Source organism: Geotrypetes seraphini, chromosome 6 (genome assembly GCF_902459505.1).
Source record: "Geotrypetes seraphini chromosome 6, aGeoSer1.1, whole genome shotgun sequence".
In the NCBI taxonomy this organism is placed as follows: Eukaryota; Metazoa; Chordata; class Amphibia; order Gymnophiona; family Dermophiidae; genus Geotrypetes; species Geotrypetes seraphini.
The window spans coordinates 87,561,894-87,585,893 of NC_047089.1; the positions used below are offsets into that span (position 1 = coordinate 87,561,894).

Sequence of the window (24,000 nt, forward strand, 5' to 3'; positions counted from 1 at the left end):
AGGCTTTGCTTCGCCAATCAGCTGGGAGTATTGATGACGTAAATTGCAGAGAGTTCAGCCTGGAGCCATCTTTGCCATAGTGAGCGTGGAAGTTTTACGCCGCAGTAAGCTGGGGAAGTAACATAGAAAATCTCTTTGGATGCACAATATATTGCCTGCTAATCTCTCTATTATTTGCAGAACAACGGTCCACAGCCCTGATGCAGCCAGAAGGCAAAACGGCAGCTAGCTAACATCAGTGAAGGGACTGACAGAGAGGCAGAGACAGCAGTGATATTTAGTTCCTGCACTGCATTTAACAACAGACCCTGTCCAAAGCTAAGGATTTTTTTCTCAAATTTTCAAAGTTTTATGAATATAAATAAGGAGTCATTGTTTTATTTGGACATGGAGGGGGACATGGAGCCAGTGAGCTTATTTCCCTATCTAGTGTGTTTCTGAAGTTTATAATATACAGGGATCTGTGGCTGCTTTCCCTTTAAATTAACATAAATGGTTTTGAAAGGTTTGCGAAAGAAGAGCATTTTTCACGACTTTTGTAAGTTTCCTCCACATCATTCATGTATCATTAATATCACTCAGGATTCAATTGGCACTGTTTTGGTTCACCAAACACCTTCTTTTAAGTATGATCTTAGATCACCATTTTTGCAATTTCATTGCAATTCCGTTGTCTTTTACACCTCAGCTTGTACACAGTTCATCCACTTTATCAACACTGAACACTTCACTCATACATTATTAGTCTTCAGATCATTTACACCTACATCAACATTCATTCTTGTAGGACCCCTGAGGAAGTCGTGTTCATCGAAACACGGTCCGTATTGGGTCCTCCTTATTTGATTTTATGCATATGAGGATTTTCCAATTGATTGAATAAAAGCCTGCATCAAGAACATCTCCTCCACAGTTTCTTTTGGCTTTGGTTCCTCAGTGCACAAAGCAGGCTCGTCTGCCCCGCCCAAGACTCATATGCCTTTTGCACTGGAAGGGAAGATTAGGTTCTTACCTTAATAATAATCTTTCTAGTAGAAAGGCATATGAGTCTTGGAAGCCTGCCCTGTCAGATTTCATTTAGCCTGCTTACTGTCTTGGACATGCATGTATTGCCAGATGTTTGGTTTTTCTCTTGTCAGATAGGTCCAAAGAGTCATGATTTAATTCTCTGTTGCAAAGCAGCAAGAAAGAGACCGTGAGAGCTACATAAATGTTAGTCTGGTTGCATTCAGGTGGGTGGCTTGTTCATTACACCTCGTTTTAGGTTATGTTTTATTGATTTTTATTTGCAAACAGAATAGACAACCATAAACCAACTCGCATCCTACACTCGAGCCTAGAATACCTACTGGAAATATCCTCCTTCAGAGACATCAAATACAAAAGCGTCAGGATAAGAATGTTTTCAGTGTTGGCCCCAATATGGAGGAACTCCCTTCTGAGGGAATTAAAACTAGAAAAGGACACCAAAAAGTTCAAGAAAGGAATAAAGATGATACTCTTTACAGAACAGTTTAGCAAATAAAGAAACAATTAGGGGGACTAGCAAAATGGAGGAAACAGCAGGCTACTACTACCTACTAGGAACACAAAAGAGTAAAATCACAAATACAAAGAAAGATGAATATATGATATATAGAAACTATAATAATAGTATATGTACAAAGATAGTATAAATAGGTAAGATATGCATATATTCAACTCATGTATTATAGCACCATTACCAAAGCTCGTATATTGTAACACCTTTACTGAAGCTTATGTATTGTAACACCATTACTGAACCTCATGCAAACCACTCGGAATTGACTCCCCAGTCTTATGTAGTGGTATAGAAGCTTACAATAAACATAAACAAACATAATTGTAATCATTGCAGAGCAGAATTGGCCTTTTCGGAGAGGTCCCAATACCTTTCCTGGTTACTTCTCCTCTTAAAATGGTTGTCATCTGCTTTGGTACAAACTGAGGAGCTACAGCACAGCAGAGTGATGAAGGAGGTGGTGCCAAACTCACAATTAAAGGTGAATAACCCACTGGTTCAAGATTCATATTCCTTTTTACTAGAAAGAAGAATATTGTGGTAAAAACCTAAACAGAAGCCTCTCCACTCTCAAGGATATATTCCCTATCTTTCACGATGCAATTTAATATCCTCTTTCTATTTCTTATGTAACCCTCATTCTTGCCTCCTGTAATTCGCTGATTGTCCAGCCTTCTTCAAATATAAACAGCCTAGAAGTCTTTCGACTATGGCGGTATAGAAGAATAAAGTTATTATTAAGTTATTAATGTCCCCCTAGTCACTAGCAAGACAGCTTTTGCATGGTTACAGAACTGCTACCCTTAGCCTTTTGTAGCAATAGAACTAAAAACCTTGGTCGGGCAAGGCATAAACATAATAAAAAGATTTTTCACTTGTCTGTGATTTTTTTTTTTAATTGCTGACATATTCTTCTTTATCTGTGTGTGTGTTTATGCATATAAGGCAGACTAACATGCATTCACCTGGATAATGCTCCTGTTTAATGTCTAGAAATGTGTTGCTGGGCAGAGAGATTTAGGTGGACTTATTAATTTGGAATATGCTTATTTCTCTGTCCCTTTTTCTCCTCTTATAATAAATATTTATCTTGTTCAAGGCGTTCAACTGGCTTCTATGCAATGTCATCCAGACAACTTCCCTTCATGATATATTATGGCATTTTGTGGCTTCCCTGACTCCTGTTCCCTTGGAGCCTGAGGAGGAGGAGGAAGAGGAGAACAAAGCAAACAAAGAAAATGCTGAACAAGTATGTGAGCGTTTAGCAAGTGCGCATTCCTTACCATTCAAACTTTAGCACATGATTTTAACACCAGTCGTACAATACATCTTCTCATAAGTTTGTTTTCTTCTAGTGTAGACAATAAACTATTTTCTCAAGGCATAGGGATAAAAACTCTTGTTCATTAATTAAATTGTTTAGCATGGGGTTACTTGTTGCACGATAGCATGAGAAATCCTTTGTAACACACCACTCCTTGAATGTTGGCATGTAATCATTTTGAAAACTTGAAAGTCAACTGTCATTAAAGATGGAATGCTGCTGTGGCTGGATGTCATTGGGAAGGAGTGATCTCAAGCTCCTACAAGAAGAATGATATTTTCCCAAGGGAGTTTCCCCACAGAGATGAGATAACATCCTTTTAAAATATAAGGGTTTTTTTGGTACTGTACTTTGACATTTTTTCTGTGGTTGGACCCCAGTTATGGAATTCTCTCCTGGATGCAATTTGTCTGATTCCGTTTTGTTTTGTTTTTTATCCTTTCCTAAGAGTTTGAAGGCTCATCTTTTTAGAAATGCTTTTCAGGATTTGGGAGTGATTTAGTTCATATATGGTTCTATTTTATGAGTTGTATGATGATTTGTTAAAAGTTGAAAGAATTATGTAGCGTGTTTGTGTTGTGTTACTGAATAATTGAATTGTTTTATTTTATGAGTGTGATGTTGTAACCCACATAGATTTTGGATATGCGGGATATAAATGTGTAAATAAATAAATAGATGCAGCCTTCTCCATACAGGTACTTCCTTTTCCTGTTTAGCTTTTTATTTATATCTGAGCAATTTGTTTGGCTCCTTTTTTTTGGCTCCTTTTTAAAATTTTCTCCCTAAGGATCTTGTTTGATTTTTTTTTTCCAGGAAATACTTTTTCTTTGCAATTAAATCTTTCCCTTTTTTCAAGATAGAACTGCTGTAACATCTCAAAGTTGTGAAAGTTAGTTCCCAGGATTTGTACCAAGCACTGCAAACCATGATCTTTCCAGTGCCTAAAATGTTAAGGCTAATTCATGAGAGGGCTTTCTTATTCTTAAGATTATTTTGTCTTGATTTAACAAAATATTTTTATGTGTCCCATTACTTGATTGATTCATGTGAGATTGTTTGGGCAGCCAGGTATAGTGTTTAAGTAGCATAATAATATTATTTATAACATACAATACCTTTTTAAATAAATGGGTACACATGATGTGCGTGTGTTATACACACATACAATATCGACCCCATTTTTAAAAAAATACGCATCTTCAAGGGGCACAGGGTCATTACAGACATCAGAAGCAATATCTTCTGGTTTGGGAGGTCTACTCCTATATTCAAATTCTATCGTCCAGGAGTAGGAGTCAACTTTTGAATGTCCTGGACACTCAGCCTAGTTGTTAGGTCTTGGTTCTGAGTTTTGGGGGCACCCGCTTGGTATTTTCTGTTCCTTCAATTGAGTTCTTTTATTATTGGTAGGTCTTAGCTGGGTTAGTTAGGGTTCTATAAAGTATACAAAAATCCTAGGGTTTTATATAAAATATATAAAACCAATATTATATAACCAGACATGTCCCAAACTTCACCTGCAATACTATCTACTCCTTAGCAAATTAGAAAATGTTCAAACTATTCCTTATGTACTTCTTAATATCATAACACTATGTACTTCCTAATATCATAAAAATTCTTATGTAATCTGCCTTGAATCGCAAAGTAATGGCGGAATAGAAATCACTAATATAATGTATTGGGGAGGTCTTCTTTATTCAGCTTCATAGGACTGAGTTATTTGATCTTGGTGTTTCTTCTTTCCTTTTTCTCTTTCTCATTCTTTATTGAGGAATAGTGAGGAGGAGGAGTGGGTACTGTGGTAGAGGGTAGGGTGATTTGGTTTGGGGGATTTTTGGGAATGTTATAATTTCTTAGTCTATACCACCTGTTTGGGTTTTGGTTTTTTGTTTGTTTTTTTGTAATGTAGCTTCGTTCTGCTCATGTTTTGTATTGTATACTGATTGCTACAGCTGTTTTGCTGGACTTGTTATATCTGTGATATGTACTGTACACTGGTTATTCTTGTTCTGGGGGATGTTTTCAAGTATAATTAGATGACGAGTTCTATATTGTTACTGTTCCCTTTTCCTTGTTGGATGCCATATTGTCATCAATGAACTGACAGTTGGATTTGTTCTCTATTACTGTCCTTTTGGTCGATGGATAATTCTTCTTTATTTTTTCTTACATTTGGATTCTTAAATATTGTGGACTAAATAATTAATTATAATTTCTTAGATTATATTGTGTGCCACATGTTTATGTGGGAGTTTGATTTCCAAATCTGTATTCAAGTAAGGATTGCTTGTTTATATTTTGAAATTCAATAAATATATAAATAATTCTACGATGCTTGAACGCGACTCTAGGGACCTCAGAAAAAACTGCATGAAAACGTAATATGTCCCAGTGTTTAAAGATAGCCTGACATAATTGAGTTGCCATTGGGGAAAGGGGCAGCACACACACATCACTCCTATAACCTACATCCATCCGCTTTCTTAGCAATAAATGCCAATCAAGATTCGCACATTTAAACTACAATCAGGATACGCTCTATATCAGAAGTGCTGACTTGTATCTTTAGCCTGCACTCTAAATTCAGACTGAGATGAGCATAAATGCTTCAACCTAAGCATCTGACCAACCAGGATACTATCTCTGAGCTGTTTGGAATGATAACTCCAATAGTGTAAAAGAGTATTTCTATCTGTCATTTTCCTAAATATAGTGGTATCAAAATTACCTGAACTGTATAATATCCTAATGTCCAAAAATGTGATGTTGTTACTGTCAATTGTCTCCGTAAATCTCAAATGTTGGTTACATCTGTTCAAATATTGAACAAATTCATTAAGTTCATCAAGTATGCCCAAACAAATTAAAAATATGTATATATAACAGTGGTTCCCAACCCTGTCCTGGAGGACTACCAGCCAGTCAGGTTTTCAGGATAGCTCTAATGAATATGCATAGAGCAGATTTGCATGCCTCTCACCTCCATTATATGCAAATCTCTCTCATGCATATTCATTAGGGTTATCCCCAAAACCTGACTGGCTGGTGGTCCTCCAGGACAGGGTTGGGAAACACTTATCTATAAAACACTTCCACATTAGAACTTTGGAAAAATATATGGAGGGATACACGAATGAACTTTCAAATTCTGCCATATTCAAACAGGCAATAGAGAAAGCCACAGTTGCTCCCAAGGCTACCCCTTTGGTTTGAATAAAAAACTGATCTTCAAACCTAAAGTAATTTTTCTCAATAACAAATTGAACCATGGTCAGCAGTAACTCCAACTTATTGCACACCAAAGAAGCATTAACAAAATACTTCTCAAGTACAGTACTAGTATACAGAGCTGTAATATCAAGCATCACCACTAAAATACATTCCTGAACTTCAATGGGAATGGCCAACTCAGTTTTTGCATGAGGGCCATAGAGTCGTAAACGAACGAAGTATAGTTGTGAACAAAAGGTTGTATAAACTATTTGATGTACTGTGACAGTAGTTCAAATAAGGACTTACGACAAGACACAATTGGCCGACCAGGAGGATGGATTATGGGCCAATTTGTGAATTTGGGGCAAAATAATATATCATCGATATGCTGGAAAATTTGCAATATAGATATTTAAACTCCTTAATTGATATAATACCTTGAGAATAGGCTTGTAATGGAACCTCATGAACTTATTTTTTGAAACTGCACAGTAGGATCATTGGGTAAACTTTGATATGTGTTCTTATCATGTAATTGACAATGACCCTTATTCAGATACATTGCTTTATCCAATATCACTACTCCTCCCCCCTTTATCCGCTCTTGTGATATCTGTTTTCGAAGTATTTAAGCAGCTAATTCGTAAAAATTTTATTATGCACTATTTTGATCATTGTAGTGTCTCTAATTATTGGCTTTTAACTTTTTTAGTTCTATTTAACTTATTTTATTTTTTTTATTTTTTAACTATTGTAAATAGCATAGAACTTATTATTAATAGAGGTGTCATTGCTAACCTTTGGGCATGTGATAAATTATGATGATGTATCACTTCGTTGTTTGCAAACTTCTCTAAATCTCTCATCACCAATTTCTCAAAAGCACCTTATTTTATCATCAGTTGTACATGGAGGGTCCTAGGATGAAGGGACATGATATAAATCTGAGAAAGATCTCACCCCAAGGTCATGAGACTCTTCCTCGCTCCATCCAAAATGCAATTTTAATTTTAAAGATCTAAAATATTTTTGTAAAAAAAGCGTGTGTCTTTAGCATCATATGCGGAAACTGGCACAAAGGATAACCCCAACTGCAAAAGCAATACTTCAGCTGGAATTAAAGATCTAGATGATAAATTGAAAACAGTGATTTTCAATTCTTGTTGACTTTCCGAGTTTTGTTCTTGTTCAGTTTTGACGGTTCTCCCGTCGGCCCTGCATTGCCGGGGTTTTGGAAGTCTTAAAAAGAATCCGGAATCGCTACAGCACTTGAGGCGGCATTATTACTAGTGGGCATTGAAGAGGCAGATTTGTCAATTGCTTTTATTAATGCATCAAGTGATTCTTCAGTCTTCTTATTCCTGTTGTTCACTCAATTTCTCCTAGATTTTCTACCTCAATCCATCTACAGGTAAATGTAGCCTTTGGTATAATCCATCGAAATTTGGCAATTTTCTGTTTTCGAATGTCCTGTTGATATTGTTCCATCTGTTTTAAACTATTATAGTGTCTTTCAAAGTCCTCTTGTCTCTCCATTCCCTTAACATCATCTAATTTTTTAATCAGTTCCATGTCCAGATCATTAATTATGTCATTTAAAGCATCTGTAATGAGTAACATAAGGTCTAAGGAGCATTAGAACATAAAAATTGCCAATGGTCCATCCTGCCCAGCAGTCCACTCATGCGGCGGCCCCAAGGTCAAAACCAGTGCTCCAAATGAGTCCAGTCTCGCCAGTTTAGCATGAACTTGTCTAACTTTGTCTTGAAACCCTGGAGGGTGTTTTCCCCTATAGGGTGAAGAAGAATTTCCTTACGTTTGTATGGAATCTATCCCCTTTCAACTTTAGAGAGTATCCTCTTGTTCTCCCTACCTTGGAGAGGGTGAATAGTCTGTCTTTCTCTACTAAGTCTATTCCCTTCAGTATTTTGAATGTTTCGATCATGTCCCCTCGCAGTCTCCTCTTTTCAAGGGAGAAGAGGCCCAGTTTCTCTAATCTCTCGCTGTACGGCAACTCCTCCAGCCCCTTAACCATTTTAGTCGTGGTTCCTTAATCAGCTGTAAGCTCCAAGGAGCTCTCTGAGTATGACAGTGTTCTTATAAAATTGTTGAATGTAATTGTCCTCGAATCAAAATTTTATGTAACTTAGATATACTAGTCCAATCTGTAGCAATATATTGTCTTGTGCTGAGATAAACAATCGAGTGCCACTCATTAATTGAGAAATCTGTTCAGCTGAAAGCTCTGATTTTGAGTCCCACCCAATGGTTGCCATCACTCCCTATATTATCTGACAATCAAGTAAACAAATATCAGGAGACACTCATAAAATTAGATCTTCACTTAAGGCAACAAGTGTTTAAATAAGATTTGAAAAACACAAAATATATACTAGAATATAACAAAGAATGGTTTAAAAAGTGCTCAGTTAAATTAACACCAAAACCGCTGGCAGCGGTGTTAATGGACGCATCACAGCACTTTCTGCCTGACCCCCATTATATATTTCAAAAAAATCATATATAAAGCAGCTCACATGGTCGAGATTTCCAAACAGGATCACATCACCAGCCTCAAGCTGAAGAAAGATTTCTGTTTACTACCCTCATTTCCTATCATCTCTTTATTCCACAAGTCATTATTACAGTTCATAACAGATGCCAATCTACTTCCTTGTTTAATCCCATTGGCTCAACAGTACCTTTTCTAGTCAAGCCCAACAAATAAGACAAGTTATAAGATGGAGTTGGCACATATTGCAGCTCCATTCTGGGCTACAGGATTTACTGAGATTTGCCTTTAGGCGCGACTGTAATTTGCAGACTAAAAATTAAGTACCGTATTACTCAACATATAAGTAACTTGCAGTTGGAGAAAATGGACTTGCCTTTGGTGTCCCATTGAGTTCAACAGAAGCATGAAGCTCATGATTTGAGATTTGTAGTATTGATGCAGGTTGAATTGGATAGAGGGGGTAATGTGTGTGAAATATTGTTAAGAAAAGAACAACGGATGATTTACACATGGGGTACTGTTGAGCCAATGGGATTAAACAATTAAGTAGTTTGGCATCTATTATGAATTATAATAGTAACCTGTGGTGAATAAATAGATGACAGGAAACGGAAATCTTTCTTCAGCTTGAGGCTGGTGATGTAATCCTGGTTTGGATATACCAATCATGTGAGCTGCTTTATATTATATGTATAATGAATATCAAGGTAATGTTGATTACAAATTTTTATAAAATATTTGATTATGTTATTGTGATATTTGATGGGTGGTTGAGTTTTGTTATTGTGTATTATAGTTTGGTTAATGAAACAGAGCTGTGTCCAGATTAAGCTCCTGAAGACGCCTATCAGCGAAGCACGGAATTGTGTCGGGCTTGATTAATGTGGATGATCTGGACACTATTTAAGAAGGAGAAATACAAAGTTGGAACTGATAAATAGAGTGATTTATGAGGATAACAACAAAGCACTGAAGTCCATGCATAAAGTTTGCTGGCATCTTTAATAGCCGTTTGTATGAGTGAACATTACATGAAATTTTTAAACAGAATGTTTTAATGGTTGAATGAATTGTGAGAGGGCTCTGTTTAATTATTATGCGTGTGTAGATTAAATGATTTATTTAATAGCATTTATAGATTGAGTATTTAATAAAATGATTTAATAAATGGCGAAACATTTTTTTAAAAAGGATATAATTAGCTTCTTTTTTTGAATACTTAATTGAATTATTTAGTGAAGCTATTAATAATTTCTTGATGAGTCCCGTTGGTACTTAAATATTGGTTGTCAATAAATGTGCATGAGATAGATTTGCATCTCAAAAAGGCAATGCATGCAAATCCATCTCATGCTTATTCATTGTGGATATCCTGAAAACCTTACCTGTCTGTGGCTCTCGAGCACCAGAATTGCCTATCCCTGGTCTAGGGTAAACAAGATGGTGCTAGTCAGACTTTTTAAACAGCAGCAGAGTATATGAGCAGATACATCTTTAGCTTTGATTTGTCACATTTATTTGTGGATGTAGGTAGCAAGGATCATATGAGTGCTTTTATGAAAGAAACACTGCTAATGTATATCCTTTCAAATTCCAGGAGAAGGATACAAGAGTATGTGAACATCCACTCTCAGATATAGTCATAGCTGGAGAAGCAGCTCATCCTTTGCCTCATACTTTCCACCAACTTCTTCAAACTATCTCTGACCTCATGATGTCTCTTCCTAGTGGGAGTTCATTACAACAGATGGCACTGAGGTAGGTAGAAAGGACTTTTAGATCACTTGTCAGGACAGCCCAAAAATGTTCAATTTTGCATTAGCAGACTATAGACCATGTAAAAAAAAACTTTGAGGTTAATTTTATAATAGTGTACATAGGCAAGAAAGACACATAAATACATATTCTATTCTATTCTTATATATTGCTGTCTTCCAGAGACCCATATATTGTGCTTATCTTAAAAAGGCAACAAAACTATTATTTCTTGGAATATAATAAAATTGTTTTTACTTTTTTTTCTTCTTCTTTCATACTTTTAAAAGATGAAAAAAAAAGTAAAAACAATAACAATTTTATTATATTCCGAGAAATAATAGCTGTATTGTGACAATCTTAGGATAGAAAATTGAAGTGCATTTGGATATCTTAAAAAGACAACATAGAGACCTATGTGCCTTTGTAAAATAGCCCACTAGAAAGCTACCACATAAGTTATACCTGCTCAGAGGCAGGAACAATTTTGTATATGTATGTTCTGGTAAGAATTTATGGCAGAGTGTGAAAGGGCAATTTATTTGCTACCTATTATATCAAGGAAAGTAGCTGCCTGCTTTTTTTTAAATATTTAATACTAATGTAGCAGCACAAATACATGCATATGCTTTAGGCATAACCACTTTACACCAGCCATAGAGCTGTAAATGCTCACACCTAGATTATTTTAAAAAAGTGCATAAATTATAATATTCGATCATTTAAACATGTAACATGTGCTCCATCCATGTGTACACCAACTTTTTTTCTTATTAAAAAGTGCATAAATTATAATAATCTATAATTTATACATGTAACCATGTACTCTAGCCATGTTTAGGCCCACTTTCCTTTTTTTATTATAATTTTGAATACACAAGAACATACAAAAGTACTTATCTGAGAAACTGATATAGCTCACCTCAACAGGCATACCCACTTTCAAATTTTGGGGTCCTTTTAATGCGCGCTAACCGCTAAGGCATCCATTATATTCTATGGGCACCTTAGCATTTAGCACGTGCAAAATCAGTTAGTGTGCCTTAATTAAAGAACCCCTATATGCCATCACATTTAGGTATCAATTAATAGCGTGGAGGGGCATAATCAAAAAAAACGTCTAAGTCCCCTTTTGGCCTAAGGCCTTAAATGTTGAAAGCAGAAGCAGGGAAAGTGTCCATAACCAAAACAAACGTCCTTGTTTTGATAATGGCCTGCCTCTACATTCAGCTGTTTAAACGCCCAGACCACCACTACGTCTACACTTATACCCCATAATGAACCAAAAAAACGCATAAGCCCAAAACGTCCAACACAAGGGCTTTTAGGCGAAGGAGGAGCCAGTCCTTCGCCTAAAAGCTGGCGTCTATAACCAGTGTCTGTCAAAAACAACACTGGTTACAGAATCCACCCCAACCCCCCCCCCTCTACATCGGGGCAGGAGGGAACCCAAGCCCTCCTGCCCTGGGCACCCCGCGACAACATCAGGGCAGGAGGGAGCCCAAGCCCTCCTGCCGCGGCCACCCGCGGCACCCCACGACAACATCGGGGCAGGAGAGAGCCCAAGCCCTCCTGGCCCCAGCGATCCATGACTCCCCCCCCCACCATTGACATTCGGGGCAGGAGGGAGCCCAAGCCCTCCTGACCTCTCGCCCCCCACCCCCCTACATGATCGGGCAGAAGGGAGTCCAACCCCTCCTGCCCAGGCGGACACCCCTATCCCTCACCACAATACGGGCAGGAGGGATCCCAGGCTCTCCTGCCCTCGACACAACCCCCCTCCCCCCAACATCTGGGCCGACCCACGACCCACCTACCCCCATACCTCAATTCGTTGGCCGGATGGATGGGTGCCAAGTCCGGCAGGCCAGCCGGCTCCGGAATGGGGCCGGACTGGCCCAGGCGGCTGAAACCCCGCCCACAGGGCCAATCAAAATAGGCCCGGGAGCATTTCTCCTGCCGCGGATCGAGGGGTGATCGCATCGCGGTAGGGGAGGTGAGGCATCTCTCCTGCTGCGATGATTGCGGTGGGTGGGTGGATAGGTTGCCGGGCCGCTGAACTGATCGCACCAGCGGCCATCAGCTCAGCGGCCCCTTTTTTGGCACTTAGACCTGGTTTAACTTCGTCTAAGTCAAAAAGGTATAAGTGCCTACTAGGCAACCTGCCTAAGGTTTTGGTTATACCTGCTGCTCGCCTAGGTGTAGGTCGGTCCACCTCCCGCACACCACCCGCCCTTTCCCCTCCTCTAAACACGCCTCTTTTCTCTCTGTGTGTTTAGTGGCAGGGGAAAGGCCTAAGCTGGTTTTAGATACGTCTAAAAACCAGCTTTGGTTATGGGTACTTGGACGATCAGGCTTTTTGATTATAAGGTCTACCCGGAGTCATCTCATCCAGTCACAGATCTACCACCCAGTGATTCCAGGAAATATATGGATCCTCTGACATACCTTTCCTGAACTTCATATCATAGTTTAACCATGCCCACCCTGGGTACCTCTTATATGCTCTGGTAATCATGTCCAAATATCGTATCAGGTATATACTCATCTCGGGCTCCTTCTCAACCACCACACTCATGAAAATGTGAAACGCGGCCACCCAATTCGCAATGGACTTATTTATATTTTGCTTCCTTTCCTTATCCTGGCAGCAGTGCAATCTATCGTTCCCATTCGCCCCTCCCTCATCCTGGTCCCTGGCGAGAAGGGAAAATATATCTATGAACTCCCTGTTCCATATTTTTGTTTAATTTTCTGAGGAACCCCTCTATCCAAAGTATTAACCCCACAAACTACATCCGCTTTGCAGACCACTTTTTGAGATAATGTGTTTGGAGGCTGCGTAGGCGGGGTTAATACTGGATCAGGGGGCGGGATTGATGCCCGATCACCCTGCAGTGGCGCCACATCTACCACACCCGGCACGACCACAAGGTGAACTGAGCTCCCCCCCCACTGAGTCCCAGGCCCAATGCGGCCCCGCCTCCCTGGCCAACCGCCCTTGCTTAAAGGACTCTATAGCGTTCTGTATTATTGTTCCTAAGGCCAGGTCCCAATCCGCTCTGACTGATATGACACCCAGTCCACCTACATCAGTCTCACCGGAATTTGGTACTGTAGGAGTGCTTGTCGTTGTGGATGACTGACCATTCCTCCTGCTGTCCCTGGATTCCTCTGCTCATGGAGTGGGATTCTGGCTCAGCCCGGTACCCTATATGCGCTGCCTAATCTCGCCGACCCCAAAGCACTGTATATTCTCCCTAAATTTCTGTATCAAGTCTTCTACCGCACCATCCGCAGATGGATCCACTACAGCGCCCATTGCAGCCTTCTTTCCTGCCTGTTTGGCTCGCTTAGGGCCTCTCTCTAGCTCCAGCTATATAAGGGCCTTGGAACGCTTCTTGGCAGGCTGCACCTTCTTCATTGGAGCCATCCCTGCAAACTGAGACTTCTAGGCATTGTACCAAATACCTGCCGCTTTATGGCTGTAGGCCGCTGTTACTGTGTTTCGGTTGGTTGGTGCTCTGCTCTCCCAGCTCTCGGTCGCGCACTGCTAGCGAAAAGTGTTCAGCTCTCTAACCATGCTCTCAAGAGGTGTATCACTGCCCTGTGCGTTGCTAGCAGGCCACTGCCAGATACAAAGGTGCTGCGCTCTCCTGCAGGGTACAGCCGTTCCGAGCTGCTATATCCGTTGGATGTAAATTTCAAAACGCCCGCTCTTCTCAGTCTCGCCCTGACATGCGGTGAGGATGGCTCGGTATGCTGTAGTAGGCACGCAGCTGCTAGCTGCAACACGTGCTTCTACTGACCCAAACACACTTCAGACCTTCAGACCGTGCTTTGCTCTCGGGGACCCACTCTGCTGTCTGGGACTGAAGGCTGCAGCCGAAGTAAGAAGGTACAGTTCGATCTCCCCGGTGCACCACAAAAAAGATGGCTGCGCAGGGAGAGGCCAGTTATTTAAACCTCCTGCCGCTCCTCCCCTGACCTATCCCCTACTAGCCTTTTTCTTTCCTGTCTGCTCTGGTCCCCTGGAGCCCTCCCCCCCACACACACATACACTTTGTGCCAGCTCTTCGCTATTCGCTCTGGGCTTCTTCTTTTCCCCAGCATGTAGTCTGTGAGTAAGGCTGTGACAGCCTGTGGGAAAAATGAGGAGGTGGGTCTTGAAGTTTTTGAGGAGATTTTAAGCTGTTTTTTAGTGCTAAAGTTCACCCATAGCGGCTATCTTAGATTTTCCTGATTTTATTTCAAAGTTCTCAAACTTCTCCAAGACACCTTGTTTTGCTTCCAGAGTGCCAGGGATGGAGTACTCTAACTCTACTACCCCTACATCATGCCTTGTTTGTGAAGGATGGGTGGATTGTAGTCAGAGCTAATAGAGAACCTAGATGATAAAGTCTGTAATAAAGAAAGCAATGTGTGTGAATGATTGAGGGCATGCAAAATGCTAAGAGAGAATTCTTTTTTGGTCTGTCGAAGTTCAGTCTGATATTCCTTATAATGAAGATCATAAAAAAATTTTATCAGCTACTGACCTAGATTTGGGCCAAGAGCACTCTGTTCTACTCACATAAGATCTCAAAAACATACCTCTTCACCTAACTGTCCTGCCACGACCGATGGATCAAAAAGAAATGTATATTGGTACTAGATCCTCAGTATGTGTCACATTAGGATAAAACTTGTATTGAAACATCTTGATCTATAACTATGGCAAATTTAACCTGTAAACTGTATGTTTTATTTATTTATGTATTCAATTTTTTATACCATTCTGCCAGGAGTGCTCAGAACGGTTTATTCAGGTATTCAAGCATTTTTCCCCTTCTGTCTCACAATCTATCTATCCAGCTGCTGACCAGTTAAATCACATGGTCAAGGCTAGCACATTGGGGGGCAGTTGTTGACTTTTCTGGCCTAATGGCAGACCATTACATCCGACTGTTGGATCTTGGAGGTTCTCCGGGACGGCTACAAACTAGAGTTTCTCTGTTCTCTGACTGAGCATGTTCTGGATTCACCGATGGACTGCCCCGAAAAGGCAGTTTGGGTACACGCCACAGTCCGCAGATTGCCAGATATTGCAACTGTTGAACTTGTTCAAGAGCAAGACTCAGACTCTGGAAGATGCTCGATATACTTCATTATTCTGAAGATTGGAGACTGATTCTTGACTTCAAGGCTGTCAATGCTGCACTGCGAGTGCTCAACTTCCACATGGAGATGGCCCGCTCTGTGATGGCCTCAGTGGCACTGGGGAGTTCCTCACCTCCCTGGATCTGACAGAGGTGTATCTCCACATTCCCATTTTTCTGGACCACCGTAAGTATCTGAGGTTCCATGTCTTGGAGCAACATTTCCAGTTTGCGGAAATGCCCTTTGGTTTGGCAACAGTGCTCAGGACCTTCAAAATGATGGTGTTGGTGGCGGCCCAACTTCATGTCTTGGTTCACTCGTATCTGGATGACTGGTTGATCAGAGCTCCCATGGAGTCCAAGGGACTGTTCATCAGGTGGTGCAGTTGTTGCAGTGCCTGGGCTGGGTAATCTACTTCAGAAAGAGTCACCTCAAACCGATGTAGGATTTGGAATACCTGGGAGAGCGATTTCAGACGGGCCAGAACAAAGTATTCCTGCCCATGTCCCATCAGGAGAAGCTCTGACAAGTCATCAGGAACTTCTGGCCATTCCAGTCCCAATAGCATGGCAGTACCTCCAGGTTCTGGGCACCATGGTGGCAATGATTGATGTGGTCCCTTGGGCCAGAGCCCATTTGCATCTGCTGCAGGATGCTTTGATTTTGTGCTGGAGTGTGCAACAGGACCCATTTTGTGCCACTGATGTCCAGGGCAGAGGTGCATGTAACAGTCTTGCCAGGTGGCTGAGACCTTTCTTGCTATCCAGGGGTTTTCCCCTCTGGATTTCGGAGTGGGTGATTCTGACAACGGATGCAAGTCTAAGGCTGGGAGGTGGTGTGTTTGACCATTCTTGTTCAAGGCCGGTGGGCTCCCTCAGAGCGCAAGTGGTCGATCAATTGTCTGGTGATTTGGCTTGCTCTCCTCTGCTTCAAAGGTCATCTCCATTATTGAGCCATCTGTATCTTCTCGGACAATACCACAGAGGTGGCTTATGTCAATCAGCAGGGGGTCACCAGAAGTGCCTCCCTAAGCGTGGAGGCTCAACTGCTCTTCTTGTGGGCGGAGAAACGCATTCTGGCGCTGTCAGTAGCGCACGTGGCCAGAGTGGACAAGGTTCAAGCAGATTTTCTTAGTCATCAGACTCTAGACCCCAGAGAGTGGTCCCTGTCTCAAAAGGCATTCAATTGCATAGTAGCTCAGTAGGGGCATCCCATGTTTGATTTTGTGGTCACTGCAGCCAACAAGAAAGCCAACTGATTCTTCAGTCGATGTTTTGAGGCCGGCAGCAAAGGCCTGGACGCTCTGGTTAGGTCATCTCTTACGACGGATTGCAATCCACAGAGGTCCGATGATTATCCCAGGACAAGTAGGCAGCATGTTCTCACACATGAGTGATGTCACCGACGGCGCCCCGGCACGGACCACTTCAAAAGTGCATCGCCACTTTTAAGTCTTTGGAAAGTTCACGGTAGCCCGCACCACGCATGCTTAAGTGCCTTCCTGCCCGACGTAGGCATGCAGCCCCTGAGTTTCTTAGTTTCTGTAGAGCTAAGAAGACGGTCGTTGAAATCTTTTTTGCCTTACTGCTCTCGTGCCAGTGACTTTCAAGTCATTCTCGTGTTATTTTTCTTTTTTCTTTTCATTTAGTTTACCTTTGGTAAGAAAAAAATCTTTTTTTCTCTCTCGCGGGTTCTGCCCGGCAGGGCCTGTTGTGCCACCTTGGCCTCTGACTTCGATTTTGCCAAGGCGGTCTTCCCGTCAATGTAATGCCCACAGACAGGATTTAAAAAGTGCGGTCGCCGACATCGCTGGTGTCTCCAGTGTTTGGGAATGGAGCACTGCCCGGAAACCTATACCCGATGTTCTCTTCAGAAGAGGACTTTTAAAAGCCACTTTCTTTAACAGAAGTTATTGTTCGGTGTCGCTATGGAGGGGGAGTCGACATCAATACCTACACTAGCAGCACCAACCAAGACGACACCACATATATCAACACCGGCAGAAACATCTCTGGTGTCGCAACCTCCTATGGATAAGCCAGCTATGAAGCCTTCCCCTACCTCATTTGGGACTCATTGAGTCGAGTCATGCCGACCTCGAAAAATTCCCGTAAGCGCCCGATTCCAATTTTGGTGAGTGCCTCGACATCACTGGACCCGGAGTGCTGCACCAGGGAGGAACTGAGTGAGCATTTTCAAATTCTGGTACCAACCCAATTTATGGCCAAGTCAACATCAGCTATCCAAGCTAGGTCGACAATGGCTCTCCAGATGATGGTTCAGTCTGAGTAGATAGCGACACCGACCGCACCTCAAGTTGATGCTCCACCAATGTGGGGACCTTTAGCACAGGAGTCAATTGATCTCACTCCATGGCACCAGTTGTCCTTGACTCAAACATCTAGAGAGGTGACGCCGGTGCAGTCTCAGAAGGCCTCTCATACGATGAAACATATTGAGTCTTCGGCACCGAGTCTTCGACACCATCCTCATTCCATTCAGGACTCAGACTTATTGAGAGACTTGGAGCAGGAACCACTCTCATCTGATGAGGATACTGATGGTTCAGATTCACCTCAGCATTCTTCTCACCTTGCTGCTTTTTCTGGGAGGTCCTCTTTTGCAAGGTTTCTCCGGCAAATGTCTGAGAACCTTTCCATTCCACTGGAGGCGGACTCCAAGTATAGTAAGCAGTTCTTGCAGGCTGTATACTATGCCCAACCATCAATTGAACTGCTGAAGTTTCCTCTTCATTTCATTTTGCTTGAGACTTTCTACAAAAATCTAGAAACTCCACTTTCTATTCCTGTGGCTCCTAGAAAGCTTGACTCATTATACAGAGTGGTTCCTATTCCTGGGTTCGATAAACCTCAGCTTCTTCATCAGTCTCTTGTGGTGGAGTCGACCTTGGAGAAGACTGCAGGGGCTAGGGCCTATGCTTCTGTACCACCTAGCAGAGAGGGTAAAGCAATGGACAAATTCGGTAAATGCCTTTACCAAAATGCAATGTTGGTGAACCGAGTTGGAAACTATAATGTCCACTTTTCATTCTACCTGAAACATCTGGTTAAGCAGTTTTCAGCTTTTCAAAAATACATTCCCTCACGCTAAACTCAGGCTTTTCAAAATTTTAATACTACAGTTTTCCAATTGAGGAAGTATATGGTTTGTTCTACCTATGACACATTTGAACTTACCTCACGAGCGGCAGCCATGTTGATGGCTATGAGACGCCTTGCTTGGCTCCGTGTCTCCGAACTTGATGTCAACCACCAAGATTGTTTAGCTAATGCTCTTTGTCTTGGGGATTAACTATTCGGACCGTCCATGGACACTGCTACTCGAAAATTGTCTGCCCATGAGACTAGATGGGACACATTGGTCAAACCAAATAAAAAGCCTCAACTACCTCGTGCTTTCAGGCCTATTTCTTCTTACCATCGCAGGTTTACTTCTAAGTCTGTTTCTCCTGCTCCTCCTCAACCTAGGAAGCAAAAGCAGCAATCACATCAACAACCTAAGCAACAGGCTGCTCAACAAAAACCTACACAGCCTTTTTGACGTGTTCCTCAGGAGCATAGCCGCCATTCCCATTCTCAAATCTTTGCCTCAGCCTATCGGAGGACGGTGTACATACTATATCAACTGGTGGGAGCTCATCACTACAGATCTCTGGGTTCTAAACATCATTCGTCAAGGGTATGCTCTCCACTTTCATATTCTACCTCCAGATCATCCTCCAAGAGAGTCTATTTTGGACCCTGCACAGCCTTCTCTTCTCATTCAGGAGATTCAATACATCCTTCTTCTAAATGCATCAAAGAAGTTCCTCTATCTCAGCAGAATCAGGGATTCTACTCCCGATATTTTTTAATTCCGTAGAAGACGGGAGGTATATTGATAGTGATGTCCATTCACTTGAAAACGAAGGTATTTGTGGTAAGCCTGATGAATTGGTATATGCGTGTAGGCTTCTTTGAGATCCAGACAGCATAGCCAGTCATTCTGATCCAGAAGTGGATGAAGAAGGGCAAGGGAGAACATCCCAAATTTTTCATTGACTAGAAATTTTTTGAGATCTCTGAGATCTTCATTCAAGATCTCAGAGATCTCAAAAAATTTCTAGTCAAAGAAAAATTTGGGATGTTCTCCCTTGCCCTTCTTCATCCTCTTCTGGATCAGAATGACTGGCTATGCTGTCTGGATCTCAAAGAAGCCTACACACATATACCAATTCATCAGGCTTACCACAAATACCTTCGTTTTCAAGTGAATGGACATCACTATCAATACAAAGTCCTTACTTTAGGCCTGGAATCTTCTCACAGAGTCTTCATGAATTGCTTGTCCTGGGATAAAGCACAGTTACTTACCATAACAGGTGTTATCCAGGGACAGCAGACAGATATTCTCACAACCCTCCCACCTCCCCTGGTTGGCTTGTTATCTGTCTTATCTTAACTGAGGGACCGCGCACCTATGTTGGGCAGGAAGGCACTCACGCATGCGGGCTATCGCAAACTTTCCAACGTTGCGATGCACTTTTGAAGTGATCCGTGCCGGGGTTCCATCGGTGACATCACCCATGTGTGAGAATATCTGCCTGTTGTCCCTGGATAATACCTGTTACGATAAGTAACTGTGCTTTCTGGTCATGCCTGATTGGCCAAGGCGCCCATGGTAATCTGACCCGGTTCAGCTCCGGCTCCCTTGTCACCCTTGTCTCCTCACACAGGGCCTAATTGCGCTACAGGATCTGGACCACTTTAGTCTTATAGCATGGCTATTGAGCATGCAGCCATAATTAGCCAGGGATATTCTTCGGCAGTAGTTGCCATTTTGCTTCGCAGCAAAGCAAAATCCACCATGGCTACCTATGCAAAGGTTTGGAGATGTTATCAGGTATGGTATGTCCTGCGACAGGTGGACCCATCTGTTCCATTGATTCCTCGTATCCTAGAGTTTCTGCAAGATGGCCTGATGATAGGCCTGGCGGTGGCTTCTCTCCGGGACCAGATTGCCGGTCTCTCTTGTATGAGCCCTCCTTCTCTGAGGGGCACCTTGGCAGCTCATCCAGGTATAGTCCATTTTCTGCGAGGCACTCTGAGGCTTCGGTCTCTGTAGTGCCTTCCATGTCTGACTTGAAGTCTCAACCTGGTTCTCTGCTCTCTGGCTTGTCCACCTTATGAGCCTTTGGAGCAGGCATCCCTTATGGATCTTACAATCAAGAATGTATTTCTGGTGGCCATTACCTCAGCCCGTAGGGTTTTGGAGCTTCAGGCTCTTCCCTGCCGGGATTCCTTTCTGCATATCATGGATTCCAGTGTTATGCTGCACAATGTTCCTTCTTTTCTTCCAAAAGTGGTTTCTACTTTCCATGTGAATAAGGAAGTTCGGCTTCCTGCTATTGCTTCTTTAGACTTGAAGAAACAGGTCTGGGTGTTGCGATCCTTGGATATGCGCAAGCTATTGAGGTACCTGGAAGTTACGAGCAACTTTTGCCTTTCTGATCATCTGTTTGTTCTGGCAGGTCAGCTTACAAAGCTACTATTTCCAGGTGGATCCGTATGACCATTTGTATGGCTTATGTTGCAGCTGGAAAGAAACCTCCCATTGCAGTCAAGGCTCATTCTACCAGAGGTATTTCATCCTCTTGGGCAGAGTTGTCAGCAATTTCTTTGGATGAGATCTGTAGGGCTGCTACCTGGTCCTCTTTGAATACAGGATTGATGTGGCGGCCAAGCAGGATGTTGCTTTTGTGCTTCTGTTTTGGCAGCAGGCTCATCAGTCCCACCCTAATTCTTAAGGTTGTTACATCCCAATCGTCCCGGAATAAAGTGAGATTGTACAAGAACAAAAGATTAGGTTCTTACCTCTGCTAATCTTCTTTCTTGTAAATCCACACTTTATTCCGGGACATCCTGTAACTTGCTGATTTGCCGATGGTCTGCCTTTCCACGTATTAGTAAGCTGGAGTTCTGTTTTCTAAGCAGTCTTTATAAGAGTGCCATCAGAATGGGTTTAGTACTTAGTTTGGGGGGTCCCTAGTTTTGGTGCCCCCTTCTGACTGTGTAGGCTGTGTCTCCTTATAGCACTGTTTCTTGTTGTTCTGGTTTCTAATGTTTAATAACCTGGTTCAATTATATTTCATTGTTGCTGTTTTGCATTTATTGACATGAGCAAATTAGACACAGTAGTCGGGGAGTGTCTCTGTAAACCCCCCCCCCCCCCTTTCTCTTGTCCTCTTCAGATGTAAATGGCTGCTTTTCGACTAACTGGTCTAGGAGGGGCAAGTGCTGAGGTGAGAGGGGTGGAGCTGAAGCTTCTAGAATTTGAAGCTTCCTACAAAGTCCTAGCAGGTATGTGGAATTAACCCAGTCGTCCCGGAATAAATTATGGATTTACAAAAAAGAAGATTAGCAGAGGTATGAACATAATCTTTTGATACTGTCTTTGAAGCTAAGATAATAGCTACTGGCATATGTGTAATGTAACTTTTGTAAATAGAATCATAAGTTGACAATAAGGACTGCTTCACCCACCTAGTATACCCATTGTGCCAACTTATTGTGTTGCCACAGATCTTATTCAATGTATGATCTTCTCTTTTCTGCCAGTAAGGATCCTTTATGTTTGTCCATTACATATTTGAATTGTGACACCATTTTTGGTCCTATAAATATTTACAGAAAGTCTATGCAGATGTCCAACTTCCCTTCAACTTAATATGATTCCTTTAAATTGGTAAACAGCATTCAGTGGGGATCTTATTTTCTCTTTCCAACTAGGTGCTGGAGTCTGAAGTTTAAGCAGTCTGACCACCAGTTCCTGCATCAAAGCAATGTCTTCCATCACATTAATAATATTCTTTCCAAGTCTGATGATGGAGATAGTGAGGAGAGTTTTAACATCAGTATCCAGTCCGGATTTGATACTATAAATCAGGTAAGTCTTAATTTGATAATGTAGTTTGCTTCATGGTCACCTCTTCCTTACCCCAAACATAAACCCACCCATTCAAACACATCTCCAGCAAAACACACCTTTACAGAATTCTTGGAGCATATCTGTATGACTTGTTCAGTTTTCTAAGATTCTTTGGTAATCTTTGTGAATAAATGGGTTTCAGGGCAATAGCCCCTTCTTCAGGAACCAAACAGGCTAACACGACTGTGGGTCAGATTGATTCCAGGCAGGCCTGGGTCGAGCCGTGTTGAAAGAGGACTGCACCTTAACTTTGGTCTTTGATCCAAAAAAGCTGGACTCTCCTTGCTACTATTTGACTACAGCACCTTTATTCAGCTTAGAAACTGGAGGGACAAGTGCACTTGACTTGCACTTTAAAGCACACAGGAGCACCCAGATGATGGTGTGCGGCTGGCAGTGAGTGGTAATCTCTGCTCAGTGTTTGCTGGCTTTGCTCTTCTAAGCACTAGAGCTGCTCTTTGAGTCACTCTTTAAAGCTTTCAAACTCGCGCTGAGGGTGCTCCTTATCTTAAAAATTTAGATTTGAGGTTTATATATTTTTGGTGGAGTCTAGGAAGTTAACTTTCCTGCAATGTCCTAGGGCATGCCTACCTTATATTTTGGTGTCTTTTAAGGATATTTTGTCTTGGGGGTTTTGCTATAATATCTTCTGAAGTCATGTTGGGCAGGTTTTTATCACTAAAAAGATTAATAATGTGCATATGTGGAACCATAGTAATCATCTGTTTTTTGTTTGTTTATACAGGAACTATGTATGGTAACTTCTCTAAAGGACCTGACCACCATAGTTGACATTAAAACTTCCAGTCGACCTGCAATGATAGGTAGTCTGACTGATGGATCTACAGAAACATTCTGGGAGTCTGGAGATGAGGACAAAAACAAAACCAAAAGCATCACAATTAATTGTGTTAAAGGAGTCAATGCTCGCTATGTCTCTATTCATGTGGACAACTCCCGAGATTTAGGGGTAAGTGAGAAAAACAGAGAAAACTTATTAACATCAGACTTCAAGTTTCACCATAGAATAATTATCAATTAAATGCATTTTCTGTGTGAAACGGTAGAAAATTCAGTTTTGATAATTAACTCATTTTCCATTAGTCTTTCAGGCTCATAATAAAAAAACATAGATGTTCAAAAAGCATCCTAAATCAGCATATGGACGTCTGCGTCGATAATCAAAACCATCTTTCTGTCTTTATGTCTAGCGAGGTGTTTCAGCCTCTATCATCCAGAACATGAGATGGGTGTGGTGGGCTTTGGGCGGTTTCAAGGGTGGGTTAGACATGGACGTGGTAGGCTTTGAGCGGTTTCAAGGGTGGGTTAGACATGGACGTCTTGCAGCAATATAATCAATCAAGACATCCTGGACGGAACTTACACGTTTGGAACTAGACCTGTTTTAGAAGGGTCTAGGTACTCCAAAGATGCTCAAACTGACCAGATGACCACTGCATGCATCAAGGTAAGATATCCCCATACTCCCCCAGTGCTCACTGACCCCCTTCCACCACA

At 41.8% G+C, this 24,000-nt stretch overlaps 1 protein-coding gene across 9 annotated transcripts in view; it reads left to right on the plus strand.

Annotated features, from left to right (window-relative positions):
* MYCBP2 (MYC binding protein 2) overlaps nucleotides 1-24,000 on the plus strand; it is a 977,923-nt gene that overhangs the window by 817,764 nt on the left and 136,159 nt on the right. For all 9 annotated transcript variants that reach the window (XM_033949399.1, XM_033949405.1, XM_033949401.1 and 6 more), the window contains 4 exons: nucleotides 2,643-2,792; nucleotides 10,199-10,359; nucleotides 22,284-22,440; nucleotides 23,228-23,452. In XM_033949399.1, the coding sequence (XP_033805290.1) occupies nucleotides 2,643-2,792; nucleotides 10,199-10,359; nucleotides 22,284-22,440; nucleotides 23,228-23,452 (693 nt within the window). The remainder of the gene's footprint in view (nucleotides 1-2,642; nucleotides 2,793-10,198; nucleotides 10,360-22,283; nucleotides 22,441-23,227; nucleotides 23,453-24,000) is intronic.